This window comes from Anguilla rostrata, chromosome 9 (assembly GCF_018555375.3).
Source record: "Anguilla rostrata isolate EN2019 chromosome 9, ASM1855537v3, whole genome shotgun sequence".
NCBI lineage: Eukaryota > Metazoa > Chordata > Actinopteri > Anguilliformes > Anguillidae > Anguilla > Anguilla rostrata.
Window position 1 is genome coordinate 28,394,909 of NC_057941.1, and position 18,066 is coordinate 28,412,974.

Consider the following 18,066-nt stretch of genomic DNA (forward strand, 5'->3'; position numbering starts at 1 on the left):
TAATCATCAAAATCATAAACATGATATCAGTCACCAAATATCATTACTGAATGGAAATATTTAGCGTATAATCATAAAAATCATAATAAATCAATAATACACATTAGAAAATCAATTTAAAAGAAATCTAGAGAACGGTAAAAAAAAAAAAAAAAAACATCCATAGGGCCTGGATTTGTTTGTAAATCACACAGAAAACATCAATACACTAGGATCATCATGTGTATATGTGAAAGCTGTATACTTCAGTACCTATGTATCTGTGCAGTAGTTGTGTGTCCTTTTTTTAAACAATATTCACTCACCAACTTTCAAATACCACCCATCCCCCCCCCCCCCAACCACACCTCTGTCTCAGGGACAGATGGCCCCCAGCAGCCCCGCCCCACCTCTTTGTCTGCAGGTCATATGTCTTACAACGAAGTGGCGACATGTGGAAGGAGGGCAGGGAGTTCTCATAAGGATAAGGAGCAGCTAGCTGCATTCCCAAAGCCATGACTGTAAACTTTCAGATGCCTGAAGACTCCACTGTGTATAATGTACAAGGTAGATCTGTTAATGGAAACATAACAGAGAGAAACAAGAATAGAGCTTGTAAAAATATTGCCTTTTTCTTCAGTTGCATACACACACACACACACACACACACACACAGTCACATACATGCACACACCAACACACACAGATACATACAATCTTCTGGTAAATAATTATTCACCAGTATGAAATGATTTATTGCTTTCCTGAAGAGATTAGTAGAGGGTTGACGCTTGATTCAATAATATATAGCCCAGGCATGAGAGAAGAAGGGGCAGGGTGATCACAGCTAAAACAGCACATACAGAGGGGGTTAGAGGAGAAGAGGGAGAGAGGAGACAAGGGCAGGAAGGGGTGATGGATGTTAGAGGACAAGGAAATGCAAGAGAGCAGGGGAGAAAGAGAGCATGAGAGACAGAGATAATGGAGGAGGGAGGGAACGGGATTTTGTAGCAAGGGAACCATGATAATTTAAAAATGAAGTAGCCAATGAGAACATTATATGGTAAATGTGACACCAGAAAAGGTTGAAAAAGTGACTGGTTGAAGCTTCACAGAGGTGGAAATATATGTCTGTGTATACGCATTTGAGATTTTACAGTCCTGACAGCAGTATTCTTGTGAGTGTGAACGGTGGACATGTCCCCAGTCTAGATAAACTAACCCTACTATGCACTGTTATAGAAATCCACTTTAATGGAAATACATGTAACTTGTGTTAAAGGATTAATTTCATACACATTATTTCTAGTTAGGCCTATTCATTTTTCCATAATGTGAGAAATAAGAATACAAACAGAATGCTGTTTTCAACATTTGAAATTGAAATCGATTCACAGACCAACATCTAACCTATTACCTATTCTTAAATTCAGTAGATAATATTTCAGTGCTAATTACCGTCTGTTTTGCAAATTGAGTGTGCTATTGAAGATCTTTCACGATTACAGTTGTCCCCTCGTTTGCTCTCTACTCGCATAGTCACATCAGGATCAGGGCAGGTCGACCGACCTCATCACACGGCTCGTCAGCTGCCTTATCCTTTCGCGTTTGCGGAGGGAAGTAGCTCCGACCGCCGGGCCGGTTAATTTGAAAAGGGTCTGACTGGTTAACTTAATTGGATTACAATATGTAAAGGCATTGAAAAAATGTACCTTCCCGTTTCGTTTAAAAGTACGAGGTGCAAAATCGCTATATGAACTCGCATAATTATTATTACTCAAATGTAATTTAATAGATAATTTGCTGTTACCATGCAATATATTCACAGTAAATAGAACGATAGATAAAAGTTGCTCAAAGCCAGAATCCGTAAACGTAGATAGTGCATAATGTCTGGCAAATCTATTGTGCAATTGAAGAGAACTACTTTTTGGCAACGAAGTTGAGCAGGCGGCAAGCTCACAATAAACGGTTTGAAAGCGAGTGCTGAGGCTCCCGGCACAGTCATCCCTTTACGCACGCTTTATGCTAGAGATTTCATTGTGCGGGTATAAGAGTAGTGTGAAAGGTAGTTGAAATGAAACTGTTGTGCATTTAAGTGTGCATGCTTTTTCTGCGCTACGGGGACATGTTTTGACTACCGACAGAGCCAAGTTTTATATCGGACAAGAATAACTAGATGGGAATATGTTGTTTTAAATAGGCTAGGTGAAGCTAGCCTAGCTAGCGTGGCCAACGCGAATAGGAACAGAAGAACTTAAAGCTTAAAAACAAAGGATTCAAACTTATCACAACAGGCTGCCATCCGGAGACTGGAGGGAGGATAGAAAAAGGTGACTTTTTTCATCGTTTGGTTTTGGCACGCCTGCACAGACCCACGTTGGATTGTTGGTCCCCGTGAATTTGTTCTCTTAAAAAAACAATGGCAGGGAGTACGATGGAAAGAGGAATGGTAAACGAAAAAGACAAAAGAATGATCAAAAGGATAGACTTGGAAAATATTTCATTGGAAAAACTGCTCTTCTAAAAAAAGATATTATAATATGGCTAAACCGATGGACAAGTGCTCAGTAGACAAGAGAATGAATTTTATGTTCAGTTTCCTTACATAATGTGTAGAACCCATGGAAACTTTAGGGGGAAACATCCACCAAAACATTACTGGCTGGCAAGTCGTCGGCTTAATCGTATTTGGCCAGCTACATAAGTTGCTCATATCCTTACTTGGGACATGTTTAACATTATTTCAGCATATAAAATTATTTAGAACCGAGTTAGAATTTCCATTAAATATATTCTCCACAACAAGACACAAAAGTAGGCAATAGTGTCTGTTTGCTTGCTACAGTAGTTATGGTCTCAGTCAAAATGGAATAGTCTACACTTGAATTATGCAGCAGATAAAATTGAGACCAAATTTCCCTAAATTTTAAAAACGTGTTAGTCTTCCACGAGATACTGTGTGTTTGCGTTTAATGACGCAGTCATCATTGGTTAGTTCATTCTTTCAACTTCGCTTTCTCCTAACTCCTTTGTTAAGTCGTGGAACTCAGAAGTTGAGACGTTTCCCTTTGGATGTGCTGAAATAAGTATTGACACCATTCCTAATTCAATTGCTGTTATTTTAAGAAAAGCAATATAGTTACCATATTCAACCCTAACTTGGGATTCACTTCTGGAAAGAATAAACACAGAAGGCTACGTTGTGCAGCTGTTCAACAACGGATATCTAACAAAGGATAGCGGTAGCTTGCTAGTTCTGTAATCATTCATCAAAATGAATATTAAACCAGTCCATGTGTTTTTCTAAACAGCCTACTAATCAATTTCTGTCAACTTACAAAAAAATCTGAATATATCGTAAAATAGCTTGCTGTGGGCGAGGGCTAAAATAAAATAAAAGTAAAATTTAAGTATGATGCGTATCTTTTTATGTGTGGGGTTAACTTTGGGAAGACGTCAGAGGTCAGGTCACGTACTAACCGAGTTCCCTCAAATCAAAACTAAGTTCAAAACGAGGAGTTGCAAATATAATTGAAACGCCTGAAAAGACAAACCGTCTAGTAAGTGGTCTTTGAACAAGAAATAATATCCAGAAGTTTTGATGTATTGTGTTACAGTATTTTCTTGAAATAGCTTCTGTGTTTCTCTGTTGCCCCAAGGTTTATAGATCCTTCAAGGGTGCACTTTATATGATGTGCTTAATTTAAATTACAATTTTTACAGTGTAATTGGTGACATTTATTATGACCACTAGGAGGAATGAAAATGTTATTGGACAAAGAGAAAGTAAAGGGTGAAAAAATTTGCTTTCTGTAAAATTTTCACTGGGGTTAGTTTTTTCTCCAGGTGTTTTCTCCAATAGCCCATGAATGAATGTCAGTTGATGTGCTTACTGCTTAAGGAGGTTACTTTTGTAGTGTAAGCTCTTCTGTAGGTATTGCCTGCCATAAGTCACTGGGTGAGAATAGGCTATTTTTTTATATGTACGAGTGTGTTGTCAAGGTGCCAAGTCTTTTGGAACAGGTGTGTGTGTGTGTGTGTGTGTGTTAACCCAGGTGACTGTGTTGTAGGGAACCATGCCGTCAGTAATGGAACGTTCCGGTTCTGGCGTGCTGTCCCGCAGCAGAGCCAAAACTGTCACCAACGGCAGTAGCCAGCATTCAGAGGAGGAGAGCAGTGATGAGGAACATGCACACGGTACAACGTCATGTTTACACCAGTATTTCCCAGACTCAGTCCTGATGACCAACTGTGCTTGCTTGTGTTTGTTCCATCCGTAATTGAGACCTATCAATGGTAACAAGCTGTATATTCTTCTTAATTGGACATTTATTGAAGGGTGATTAACCCTCTGCTTTATGCCAGGTTATCCACACTACACTAAACTACAGTGTTTCTATACTACACACAATGCTGCCTTCCCATCTACCACAGAGAGTTTTTCCTTGCCACTGTTGCCTTAGGCTTGCTCCTGTGGGGGTTTAGGCCAGGGTTGTCTGTAAAGCGTATTGTGACAACTGCTGTAAAATATGCTATACAAATAAAATTTGATTGATTGATTGATTGATTGATTAATCTGCTGGAGTATAGTGCTTTTTTATTTTTATACTATACTGCCATTCTACATGGCTACTAAAGACTGCCTTCAACTTGTTAACGTTTTTCATATTTTTTTAATTGGGGAGCCTCACCAGAGTGGTTACATAACATATGTAATCTGTCAACCCCTCTAACATATAGCTTTTCTGTTCATTTCCATCTTCCACTCTGGTTCCACTTTTGTTGGTATTATGGGATGTTTTTTCAGCCTCCTTTTTTCTTTTCTTTCCACAGACAGTATGATTCGAGTTGGGGGAGACTACCAAGCCCAGATACCTGAATATAAACCTGGTATGGAAGCAGGAGAGCGGAGAAGGGAAGGGAGGAGGAATGGAGGGGAGGGTGGTAGGAAATGAACAGATGGACGGATAATGGAGTGGTGGAAAGACTAGGGGATCAGAGGGGTAGGAATAGAGCGGGAGAAGCATTTGAATGGGGAGGAACTGCAGAAGGGAATAGCGGGGAAGGTAAGGGCATATCTAACAATCTTGCATCACAGGTCTGTCGTTCCTGTAAAAAAAAAATTAATTACATAGAAATTCTGTGGTACCTTTGTCTGCAGGACACCTACAGACCCACATGCACGTGAGTGGGTGTGTGTGTGTGTGTGTGTGTGTGTGTGAGAGAGAGAGAGAGAGACAGACAGACAGACAGACAGACACAGACAGACAGGGAGATGGGGGAGAAAGAGTGGGGGGAGGGAGGGTGATGGAAAGAGAGACTCACACTGCAGATGTGGAAGATCTGTGAGTGCATGCCTCTGTGCGGAGTCTGAACTGGTGTCTCTGGGTATTTGCAGACAGCCCAGCTCGATATGCTGAGAAGGATCACAGAGGCATGCTGGTCTGGTCGCCCAACCAGCTGGTGACCGATGCAGAATGTAAGAAATGCTCCTCTTCTCCTTTCTAAATGGAGATTCCTTTGACATCATTACTGATGATCAGTGATACATTGCTGCTCACCGATTTGATCAGTGTGGGAAATGTGGATGATGGTGTTATCACCCCTTGTTTCTTCCAGTGGATGAATACATTCTGATGGCAAAAGAGAAACATGGATACAATATGGAACAGGTACACTTATTTACTGTCTGAAACACCAGTATTATATTAGTAGTATGCAAATCTGAAATTATGTTCATTATAAAATAATGCCTCTCAACCTCTTGCCATATGAAATAATTACCATATAATGTGTGCGATAATCAACTCTAACAGTGAATTATTCACAATTTACTTTCTGAAGAAAATAATAAATTCTCCTTGGAACGTAATGACATGTTATGTTATAGGTGATATGCTGTATACATTGCTGAGAAATAATGATCTGATTTCCAGAAATTACATATATTTTCAATATATTGCAATATATTGAATTTCTGTAGGTATAGTCTTTGTTGTGAAGATTGACAACTGCCACACTGTCGTGTGCTGTGACATGTCTGTACTGCGAGAGGAATCGCTCATTAAAATCACACAGTGCCCTTCGCAACAGGCCATAGCTTTAGTTGACGTGTAAAGCTTTCTACCAATTACATACAGTGTTCTTTAGTGCTGTTTCTCAGTATGGATTACAGAAGGAACTCTGCAGCCTTCCTTATGTAGAGATGGACTATCGTATGGCATTTACCCCTTTTTCTCATTTTCCCATTAACCTTTCTTGCATTGCTACATACACAGTGGCTTGCTTTTCTCACTTAAGGGAAGTGAAAAGAACTCATGAGACAGGCTATGAGTTGTCATGGTTCCTGTAAATTGTTACAGCCTTGAAATCTTTTTCAACTTTCTTTTTACAAATCAATTTGGCACCCAGTGGCACAGATCCAATTAGCTGCAGCCACAGTCGCATTCACGCACAAACCCCGCTGCTGATTCGGGACAGTGTAGAGATCCACAGTTCTCCTCTGAAAGCCATGGTGTCACCAGCCGGTTGCTTTAACATTCAGTCCTGCGTGGGTCGCAAGATAACGATGACACGTAGACTCCTAACCAAGTGAACCCTCGCTACCCTGGGTGATGCAATCTCCCAGTTGCGGGTCTCCCTATGGAGCTACTAGCCGCAGTGAACGCAGGCACGGCCTGGATTCAATCCAAGACCGCAGGGCTCACCCTCGCAACTCAGAGCGGTGCCTTAACCGAGTGAGCCACCCAGCAGCCATCTGTGACACCTTAACCGCAACTCCCTGTCACCCTCCACCCCTTGCAGGCTCTCGGCATGCTCCTTTGGCATAAGCATGACGTGGAGAAGTCTCTGGCCGACCTGGCCAACTTCACGCCCTCACCCGAGGAGTGGACAGTGGAGGACAAGGTGCTGTTTGAGCAGGCCTTTAGCTTCCATGGCAAGAGCTTCCACCGCATACAGCAGATGGTAATTAAAACTGTCATTTACACTCAGTGGTGTGTTTCCTGATTTTTTAAAAATATTCTTGATTAATTAGGAAATGCTGATCTCAGACCCTAAGTGTTTCAGCAGGGGACTTCGGTATGCCATAAGCACAAACATTAAGAGTGGCTGATAGCATGAGAGAATGTGCAGTGGCCCCCAGAGACATTTAGAATTTCCTGATTTTCATGATTACTTGTCATTGGAAGTGACTTCATCTCCCATCATGCATTGAATTGAATTGGATATCTGCCCATACTGTACTTTGTATCTGTTGACAGCATCAGTAGAAAACTCATTCCATGAACCAGAATATAGTGACCATGTTCATATAGCACAAAAACCTTGTGCAAACGTAAATGATGCATGTAAATTTATCTATGGTGCTAATATTAATCCCAACATTTGATTGTAGCACTGTTTGTCCCCTTTACTGGTGCTATTGTTACAGGTGTTACTTAAAAAGGAAAGAGGTTTGTAAAGTTTGTGTGAAGGACTACAGCTAGCCAGATAATAAATTGTTATCTGTAAGTGCATTTCATGTTTCCTAGTTGCCTGATAAGCTGATCTCCAGTCTGGTGAAGTACTACTACTCCTGGAAAAAAACTAGAATGCGCACCAGCGTCATGGACCGACAGGCCCGACGATTGCTGAACAAGAGGGAGAAGGACGACAGGTTAGAGAGGGAGGAACATGTGTGTGAGTGTGTGTGTGTGTATGCGCCTGTGTATGCGAGTGCGTGTGTATGAGTGTCTCAGTGTGTATGAGCGACTGTGTAGGGGTGTGTGTATATATGTGTGTGCCTGTGTGACTGTTTGAGAGAGAGAGAGTGTGTGTGAGTTTGTCTGAGTTTTTATCACCCCTGAGAGTAGAAATATATAAGGAAAGCTGTATTATGCTGAGCTCCTGAGCTGGAGAGGTTACCCTTCCCTGTTCTTTTCCCTCTCAGCAATGAGGACGCAGAGGAAGGGGATGGAGGCAGCGACAGCGACTTTGAGATAGAAGCTAAGAAAGAGGTGAACTTTTCATACTCTGAACCAACACTGCTGTATCATGGACTCAGTCATTGTGTACTGAACCACAGTCAAAGCCCCACTCTCCCTTACCCTTCCTCCTCCATATTCAGTACTTTCAGGGATGCATCATGTCTAACCATTTGGAAATTATTCAATATTTATGAAGTCAGACTTAATCCTTGCATTACTGAGCAGTGTTTCCTGGCAATTACTTCATTTGTGGCAAATGTGTACCCACACTTACTGAGTGTGTGTGTTCAGTCATGCTTCCATTTCCACAACTATTATGGACTGAACTATACAGAAACACAATGTTTTGTTGGACATATTGTTTGTAACTATTATTATTCAACATTCATGTTCTCACTCTCCTCTCTCTGTCCCTCTCTCAGACTCAGAAACAGACTGTAAGCGCAAGAGGAGGAGAGAAGGCCAGTTCTGGGAGGCCGGGCCCAGTCCGGAAGGAAAGCCTTGGGTCGCAGTACAGACATCACCCTCTCCGAGCTCGACGGCGCCCCCCAAAGGGCATGCACCTCATCCAGGAGGACCTCACCTCGCTTTCTGCCAGCCCGGACACAGGGGCAGTGTCTCTGAAACAGCTGGATACACAGCTGGTGTCGCTTAAGAGACAGGTGTGCACACTCTCTCTCTGTGCATCCCCACATCTTCCCAGCCTACCAGAAATGCTTCAAGAACATCGGGGAACATTCCAGCTGTATCATCATTAGGCTGTGAGACAGTGTTATAATAATGATGATCCAATGGAAACATTGTCCAGCGTTTTTGGAATGTTAGGGAACGTTACAGTCTAAACCTAGAGCTTGTCCCAGCTAACACAAAATGTTTGTAATACTGGGGAACATTGCAGTCCAGCGCCATCTCTGCTGGTTGATGTGAAATGGTGGAAAAGCATTACAAAAGTACATAGAAGTGTTTATCCTACCATTTTTAATATTCTGTCAGGACCACTGTCATCAAAGTAAGATCTTTATTAACAATAAAGGCAATACAGTTATGTTTGGCGGTATGGCTCTGTCCTGGGAGCTCTCCCACCAACCACGCAGCCCGCGTGGATAAGGCCGGGAGGCCAGCAGCCAAACCCCCCTCGAGGGGTAAACACAGAACAGATCCAGCAGCAATGCTAATTTTTTTTAACACATAGGGATGGAGCAATACAAATTCTTAACACATAGAGATGAAGCTGGGGTGGTGGAGGGGATTTACAAAGCAACGTGCAGCAAGCTTGCAGGCAGGACGAGCAGCCGAATGAGTAGAGGGAGGCTGTTTAAGTAGACCGCCCTGTTAAGTGAATGTACTGTGATAGGTGAACATCACTCAGCTGTGCATCAGCTGATTCGGCCAGAGCAGCTTGACTCTCGTGGCCTGCCAGAACTAACGCGATGCTCCATTTGTGGGAACGTTCTGGCATCCGAACATCATAAGCTGGGTTGGGGTTGGTCTCTGCATGGATGGACACCGCACTTCCTGGACTGTGCCATAGCATCCAGAGCAGGAGCTGAATCTCCTGTTTGAAACCTGAGTTTCTTGTGGATGGACTTTAAGTTGAAATGACCCGATCAATCAATCATGAGTTAGTTTCCATGGTGATTTCACAAATCCAAATTCAGAGCTGTTGCACGAGTGGCCTTCTGTCTCTTGGGTTGCAGGTTCAGAGCATCAAGCAGACGAACAGCAGTCTGAAGCGTGACCTGGAGGGAGGGATAGAAACCCTGCGCCCCACTGAGGTACAGCACATTGATGCAGCAGAGACACTGATTTAGTCAGACAGCACAGATACAGCACTGACACCAGTCTTTCAGCTGATATAACACTAAGACATAACTGCAGTGAGACTGCACACTGAGTCATTGACACACTGAAACCAGACTCACTGACTGGAAACACTGATATAACACTGACACTGAATTATAGACAATGGACTGATCCTCCTGCCCTCACTCTCCATCTTCTCATTATCTCTCTCTCAGCCTGCTCCCAAGATCAACTCCCGCTGGACTACTGAGGAGCAGCTTCTGGCTGTACAGGGTAAGATGCCTACAACTGTCATTTAACAGAAATGTAGAAGATCCAAACGCGGTGATTTAACAACATTTAACTCCGCCTCCCTTCTCTCTCAACTCCACCCACTTTGTCCATCCCTCCTCCCCCTAGCCATCAGGCGCTACGGTAAAGATCTGGCGGCCATTGCCGAGGTGATCGGCAACAAAACCATCCCGCAAGTGAGCTCGTTCTTCGTCAGCTACCGGCGGCGCTTCAACCTGGACGAAGTGCTGCAGGAGTGGCAGGCAGAACAGGAAGTGCTCCAAGGGCATGCTGGGAACCCTGAGGACATCAAGGATCTGGCCGGGGCCAGAGGAAGAGGGGTGCCAGGGGGAAACGGCAGCGCAGAAGATGAAGAGGTGAGGATGGAGGGAGGAGGGAAGGGGTGGTGTAAGATGAGGTAGAGGAGGGAGTGCTGGAACAGATGTTGTAAAAAGGAAAATGTCACAGCTTGTGTGTGAAGTTTCATTTTGCAATGTGGCTCCATTGTAACTGAAGCTTGTGGTTTTTTATGCTGTAATGTCACATCAATTAAGTCAAGAAAGTTTTAAATAATATCTAGCGGTAATAATAATTCACAGTAATTTAAAACCATAACTACAAAACTCCCTCCAGGACGCATTTTATACTGTAGATACAGAAAGGTGTTTGGCATGGATGGATTCATTCATCGCTAAAATTGTGTAAAAAATAATTCCTGTCCTGTTTGTAACCACCTTCTTATCCCCGTTTTTCATTCCTTCAGGAGCAGATGACAGTAGAGACCGAGGCCACATCTCCTCCCACTGCTAATAACGTCAGTAACTTCGGTGCAAACCAGGGGCCCCCTTCTCTGTCCCAGCCCCCACCTCTGCTCCGCCCCACTCCTCCTCTGGCCCCTCCTAGCCTGCACCGACAGCCCCCGCCCCTGCAAACTCGCCCAATCCAGACCCGCACCCCTCACAATCACCCACCCCCACCGCTGATCCGCCCCGCAGTCGCGTCCTCCCGCCACCAGGGGCTCCGAAACTCACTCGGCTCCAATTCCACTTCCGGCTCCTCGTCGCTGTCCTCCTCTTCCTCAGGTCAGCTGCCACCTTCCCTAGTGGGACTGAAAGTGGAACAACCCCATTCTCACTAAGGATCTTCGGCAACCAAGGGCTGTAGAGGGCGTGCACACACACACACACAGATTTTGCAGATGTGAGAGAATAGTAGGGTGTGAGAGAGGGAAGTCTCAGAGACAGAATACTACTGATGCCATTTTCTCCTCCCACTAGTAAGTGGAGGACTGTGCAGCCCTGGTCCTGGAGAGCTGTAGGGTCTGCTGATCTTTGTTTTTACCGTAAAATCAGCAACAGATTCAGACTGATGCTGATGTGAGTTTAACTGCATAATTGGTTGCACAATGGATCAAGTGCCAAGTAACAGCATAAATGAGCAGACCCTGCGGCTCTCCACAGCCTAAGTTGCAGATCCCCTGTCATAGTCACTGAGCCACTGACTCTTCTGAACAGAACGTACGTATGGGCAGGAAACTGAAATAACCAAGTTAACTTAACCCATCCAGGTCTTTCTCCTGGCACAGCCACACACGCTGCCTCATGATACACCAACCACAGTGAAGCATTCACTTCAACGACTGGCCAAGCATTTAGCTTTCGGGACAACACATGACTGAAAATTCAAAATGCGACCTTCGGTGAACCCTCTCCCACAGTCTTCACTGTTTGCATACAAGCAGCTGCTGTATGCAGGGAAGTGTTTGGATTGGACTACCTTGACAGCATAGCTCCTTGATGTGTTCAGCCCCCTGCTGGTCTCCATGGCAACACTGGGACTGTTCCAGTTGTGGGAATGCAGGTAGGCAAGCAGAGTTATGTGGAGAGACGGTGTGCTCGTCTTTTTAGACGGCCATCTGTCTGACCCAAAGTTGGGGGGAAAAGGTAACCCATTTAGTCAAGCACAGAGGAGCCATTGATTTAGCAGGTTACTGAGGAAAACACAGAATAGCTGCTTTTTTTTACTTGTAGTTTAGAGTAGGATTAAGCACTAAAACAGTAAAATACTTGACAGTTTTTGACATGTTTAAACATGCAGGCACTGAAAACTGCAAAAGCAAACACTGGCACTAGGAAAAAAAATAGAACAAGAAATTCCCCTCCCCTGTGAATGTTTGCATTTGTTCTTTTTATGTATTTCTTTGGAATGTTTTGGAATTTAATAAAAATTGATGTGATTTTTTAAAAAATTCAATGGTTCTGTTTTTTTTTTTTTTAAGCGTGTGTATAGATTACAGTATTTTGTGTGCTTATGGACAGTAGGAGTGCTGATCTGGAATCAGGTTTCTTCTGTCCATATCCATCATAGGCTAAAAGGCCAAACGGATCTTGGATGAGCGCTTCTACTCAGTGCTTTATGAAAACAGGCCCGCTGCTTTTAGACCCAGAGCTGAAGCCCTGCTGTATAGTTGACGCTAGATCGGAGTTGCTTCATTTTGTATCATTCATTTTGTTTTCTGACTAAACACAACCAGCTTTGTCATTGATGTCATTTATTTTATAATGGGTGAATGTATCTTCTCACAAATAATGGAAAAAAATTAATTTTGAGTTTGACCCCTGGCAATGCACCAACATGTAAATTACAATGAGAAATTGAGCCCAGTAGAAATTCCCAGCAGCTTCGTAACAATCATCTGCAAGATTAAAGATGTGCACAGGTGGCTAACTTGTACTAGGGTCAACACCACACACCTTGCTCCATAGCAATCTCTTGGTTACTCTAAGTTTAAAATTTACAATTTTTTATTCACATTTTTACACTTTTAACCATCCCTAAAGATGTTCAAAGTATTTTTAAGGGTGAAGTAATTTGGCTCAGACTGGTGCACGGGAGAGAGTCGAATCATGCATCCATAGTGTGTACCCTGAAGGAAATGCAACTTGAATGTACAGCAAAGATGACTGCAGCTCCGCTCTCACAGGCATGGTCGGAAACGGGGGTGCTGACAGCCTTACTCTCTCTACAGTCCACTCCATCCAATCACAGTCACCGCGGGCCAGCCTTCCGTCCAGGAGTGCATTTCACCAGACCTCACAGACTGGAACAGCGCAGCTTCAATAGGTCTCTGCCGTTACCGAATCAATTTAATAGCCGCGCAGTTCGTAAACAAGCGCGCGAAGAAGGAGTCCACCGGAAACCGGCAGAGGGGACACGGCCTGGTGTTTTAGCGCTTTGCCAGAAAAACGACGAGCTCCAACCGTCTCCACCTCAAGGACAAGAGCTGCACCTTCTCGTCGATAAAAAGGAGCACACAGCAGAAAAATGCACAAAGCACACCGTAAATACAAGCATGCTAGCAGACGTAAAGTGGGAAGTGTACAGTCTGGTAACCAGCTAATTGTTCTGGTCACAGGAACACATTTTTAGGCTGATCCTAATACCATGTGACCAAAGCACGAAGATGTTTGGCAAACTTTGGGCACCCCCAAACTTTACAATTCAACAAATCACTGCCAGTTTAACAAACAGTAAGTAGGAATACAAATAAAATTTAATGTGGTGTGCATGTCTTCAGGTAATGTTAAAAGTTTCCACATACACATAAATCAGACTAATTTTAAACTCCAGAAACTTGACATTGATGATGGGTATCCTATCAGCAACCTCTAATTACAGATGACAAAATAAAACCGGTCCTTAATCACAAGTAGAATTTCTACAGAACGTGTGTACAAACAGGCATGTAAAAACTCCATGACGTGCACTGAATTGCAATGTACAGACAAAAAGGCAAATACTGTTTGGGGCAGACAGAAGACACATTTTAAGTTTGAATTTGTCACTTAGCCATTTTGCTGGCTCAGTTACAATGATTCTCAGGAGATACATGGAGTTCCAGTCTACATAAAAAAGATTAACAACAAAATAAGACCCTCCTTTTCCAGTGATATACATGTTATTGACATTTCAATGTCTACCTAGCTAAGCTTTGGGAAGTGTTGGATAAACACGATCAGGCCACACCCCTTACAGAGGTGAGAATCAACCAAATAAAACACAAAAACAAAAAGAAAAATCATTCAACTTTTGTTTATTCTTATAATATTAATAATTTTCTCCAGAAAGGCAACGGAACCGACTCACTCCAGTGCAGCACTTTGAAACCAACCAACAACTCTTAATTACAATACAATCCACCAATAATTACTTAATTGGCCCTTAATTAGTTAATCAGAAGAAAAAATAAAATGACCCCTGCTGTAGAAAAGCAATGTGGGGGAGGGGAAGGAGGAGGAGGGGAAAAAGTGATACAGTGATAGAGCATTAGAAGAGGTTCTTCAGGTTCAAATCCAAACTGTCAGTTGTGCCTCAGGTCAGACACCGTTCCTCGGCTGCAGTGACGGCACTTGAAGCTTCACAGATCACTGAATGGGATGAGCTGCCATATGCTGTCAATCATTATCTAGCCTGAGCCAATCAAAGCCTCTGGAACTTCTGAAAATCTTTTATTCAGGTCCCCTTCCTCCATTTATATACGTGTAGTTGCCCATCATGGTTGTACATTCAGAGCGTCAATCTGCAGCTTTCTCCGTTTATTTGCAGGACACCTGGATCCAGGAGTGAGATGCTCAAGTATTATGGTACTTTACCATAGCTTGGGTTAGAGCATAGTAATGGGGGGTTACAATGTTCAGTGACAGAAGCTAGTTTGAGTTTATAGTGTAGAAAGGGAAACCCACATCATTATGGTAATCAGTTAATTACTCTCTCCTTCTACCCCATGTTCTCCGTATTCCACTCCTTCTGAAATTAGACATCTGAGGTGTAATGAAGACCACCAGGGAACAAAAATATCCATGCAACAGGACATCCCCAAAAAAAGTGATGAATAGAGGTGAAACGGAAACCCCAAATGGAAAAAAAAAACCTCTTCAAAACAAACCACCCCCTCAAAATCTGTACACACCAAAACCTCTTCTGCCCTGTGAAGTCTATGCACACTTGTTTAAGCGAAACCTCAGACCACCTCCTTATAGTATCAGTTCTCTTGGTTGAACCGTTAGTTGAAGTCTTTCCTCCGCTCCTTCCATTTCTCAAAGCTCGAGTTCCTCCTCTCGTCTGACAGGAACCTTTTTTGCGGCCGTCTGTTCCCCACCGTCCGTCCTTTGCTTGAGAGTCCCCCCCCCCCCCAAGGTTTAAGTCCTCCCCAATTCCCTTCCGGTTCCCTCCCCTCCCCACCCCACCCCTCACAGTTTGAGCTCGTTGGCGACCTTGGAGGCGATGTTCTTGAAGGCGATGGAGGTGCCCGAGATGCGCTTGAAGCGCACGCCGTTGAGCGAGAGGCGGGGCAGCTTGCACACCTCCATCTCCCACTGCACGAAGTCGTCGCGCGCCGGGTTGCCCGACACGCACAGCAGCATGAAGCGCTCGCGCAGCTCGTACTCGCAGCTGTTGGAGTCCAGCACCTTGCGGATCTCCTTCATCATCTCGCCGGGCTCCATGGACGACGTGGTCTTCATGCTCCAGGTGAAGCGCAGCGAGCGCGGCTTGGTGTCCTTGCCCAGTTGAGAGTGCGGCGGGGGCGGGGTCAGCGAGCTGGGGACGTTGGACGAGGACGACAGGGAGTCCTTGTTCTCGTCCCCCACGGGGGCCTTCTCACGCTTGTCTGCAGTGCTCAGCATTGGCCTAGAGTGAGAGAGAGAGACAGGGACAGAGGGGAGAAAGAGAGAGAGAGAGAGAGAGACAGAGACAGAGACAGAGGGGGGAGAGAGAGAGGGGCAGGGAGTGAGAGGGAAAGAGACAGAAGGAGGGGCAGAGAAGAGAAAGGGCAGAGGGAAGGGAGGGGAAAAGAGAGGAGTGAGCAAGAGAAGGAGTGACAGAGAAAAAGCAGGGGGAGCAAAAGGAGACCACGAAAGAGTTGAAGTGAGAGGCAGACAGAAGAGAAATGGGAACGGGTAGAAGGACGGAGAGAAAAGGGAAAAGATTAGAAAATTGCGAAAAAGGGGGAAGAGAAAAAACCGACAGTGGAGAAAATGATTGAGGAGGAGAATGGTTAGGAAAAGCGACGGTAGTTCAGGGAGTTGGAGGGTGATGGTGAGAGAGATAACACACAATCATGAGAGTCCTGTACATTCTGTGCTGTACCCTGCTCTCACCCACCTGAAGGGAGAATCTGCTTTAGAATCTTAAATAGTGACTGTCTGTCAGCCCTTCTCACACGCACGCACGCACGCATGCACACACACACACATACACACAGACATGCGCACACAGATACACACACATCACAGAAGAAACCACAACCACACTTTTCTATAACATTATTCAGAGCCCAAACAAAGACACCTGGCTCAATGTATCATAAACAGAGAGCCTTACTCTACCAATTAGCCACAATACACTGTCCACCTACTACTAGCTACCGTAGTGTTGTGGCAAGCATTGTGAGAAACATGATGCGTTCTCACTGTCTCAATGATATTTATATGTAGAATTAACATTTTAAAAGCAGCCATCGCCCTCAGAATGTGTACTGAATTAACAGTGTTTTTTATAACGCACTGAATCAAAATTCAGTCCTATGCAGACGATGTTGCTATGCATCACAATATACAGTGCCCTCCAAAAGCATGGTAACGGTAGAGTGAAATAATTCGTTATTTTGACAATATACTTAAGGCATTTGGATTTGAGATCGAAAGATGAATGAGACAAAAGCACAGACAATCAGCTTTTATTCCATGGTATTTACATTTCAAAATGTTTTACCATTATACAAAAACAGCTGTTTTTGTGGTGAGTCCACCCATTTTTAGTAGTGCAAAAGCTAACGGATGACTGACAGGTGTTCACTGTTGCTCAGGTGTTTCCTTTTGCATGGATTGTTCACATAACAGAGGACGGCAAAAGTAGGGTGAATTTGAAACATGCAGACAGATTCTGGCTTTGAACAAAGAAATTCCTCCAACCTCATTGGACGGCACTTCATCCTGCAGCAAGACAATGACCCCAAATACACTGCCTGTGCAACTAAAGCATTCGTCAGCGGGGGAAAAGGTGGAAGGTTTGGACTGGATCCAAAACTGTTTTGAACTGAAATCCAAGTGCCTAAAGTACATAGCAAAAATAAGATATTTCACTCTGCCTTTACCATACTTTGTGAGGGCACTGTATTCATCCAATCTAAAGGAGGGTCTCTAAAAAATAAAGACCTAAAAACCTTTGCTATAGGAACCAGCACACAATATTGACATCACACTGAAAACAATTCAAATTATAATGAAGACCCCCCCCGCCATCATTTTTGCCAGGAGCATGACAGTAAGTCTCTCTTTCACCAAATATTATCAAATTAAACAGCCCTTCTCTTCAGTAACTGTATGCTTAATTAGCGTCATTTGGTCATTGGTTGATTGAGGGACAATTTGGCGGAACAGCCAGTCGGTCGGTCGGATTTTTCCTCACCTGCTTGCCTCATCCCGACCCTCTCCCTCATACGGGCTCCTCAAAAAGAATCGGCACAAGTTTAGTCTCCCCTGCCACACCTTTATCATTTTATTCAGTTCAGATTTCATCAATGGAGCCCAGGACCAAACTGACCTCGACTCTTCCTGTGCCAGTTCCACAGATGAGCTCTTTCTGCTGGTCACACACCCAAAGCTTCGCTAACACCCTGAACATGACCTGATCCAAGAGTCCGTGTCTGGAAACAGGACTCCCCACTGTGTCCTCTACATACGGTCTATTCAGGATACACTACACTCCAAACCTGAAGGTTACTCTCAGCTTCTCAAAGCATACCACAATCACAAAAATGAAAGCCAGTACTTCAAGTAATTCACTAATTAATTTTTTTACTTTTTATTTTCAGAGGAGGCTGCAATGGTTTCGCAACATAACTTGTTAACCCGCACAAAATAACTGGCTGTATTAGGCTGCATTGTACTATAAACTGACTAAAGAAAAAATGGTGCAACTGCAAATATATTTAAATTACTGTAAAGTTTAAAAGTGTGTGTACACTCTGAGAATGAGTAGTCAA

The 18,066-nt window shown here is 43.8% G+C and overlaps 2 protein-coding genes across 39 annotated transcripts in view; one reads left to right on the top strand and one right to left on the bottom strand.

The window, feature by feature from the left end:
• The first annotated feature begins 1,706 nt into the window (after positions 1–1,706).
• LOC135263480 (REST corepressor 2-like) lies at positions 1,707–12,270 on the top strand. Its single transcript, XM_064351561.1, has 13 exons — positions 1,707–2,312; positions 4,053–4,179; positions 4,816–4,872; positions 5,381–5,461; positions 5,602–5,654; positions 6,787–6,948; positions 7,515–7,639; positions 7,913–7,979; positions 8,372–8,611; positions 9,647–9,724; positions 9,968–10,025; positions 10,152–10,399; positions 10,786–12,270. The coding sequence occupies exons 2-13, from the start codon at positions 4,059–4,061 to the stop codon at positions 11,158–11,160; spliced, it is 1,665 nt and encodes a 554-aa protein (XP_064207631.1). The 5' UTR covers positions 1,707–2,312; positions 4,053–4,058; the 3' UTR covers positions 11,161–12,270.
• Positions 12,271–13,557: 1,287 nt separating this feature from the next.
• Positions 13,558–18,066, bottom strand: part of LOC135263479 (serine/threonine-protein kinase MARK2-like) — a 49,375-nt gene continuing 44,866 nt past the window's right edge. For 33 of the 38 annotated variants that reach the window (XM_064351545.1, XM_064351541.1, XM_064351533.1 and 30 more), the window contains 2 exons: positions 17,490–17,528; positions 13,558–15,710 (listed from right to left, as the gene is read on the bottom strand). In XM_064351545.1, the coding sequence (XP_064207615.1) occupies positions 15,272–15,710; positions 17,490–17,528 (478 nt within the window). In that variant the 3' untranslated portion in view covers positions 13,558–15,271. The remainder of the gene's footprint in view (positions 15,711–17,489; positions 17,529–18,066) is intronic. The other 5 variants (XM_064351539.1, XM_064351531.1, XM_064351528.1 and 2 more) reach the window with 2 other exon arrangements.

Excerpts from the sequence above, each read along its gene's own strand:
- LOC135263480 (XM_064351561.1), top strand. The coding sequence starts at position 4,059 with ATGCCGTCAGTAATGGAACGTTCCGGTTCTGGCGTGCTGTCCCGCAGC. Across the intron at positions 7,640-7,912 it reads AAGAGGGAGAAGGACGACAG|CAATGAGGACGCAGAGGAAG; the intron begins GTTAGAGAGGGA and ends TTTCCCTCTCAG. Across the intron at positions 10,026-10,151 it reads GCAGCTTCTGGCTGTACAGG|CCATCAGGCGCTACGGTAAA; the intron begins GTAAGATGCCTA and ends TCCTCCCCCTAG.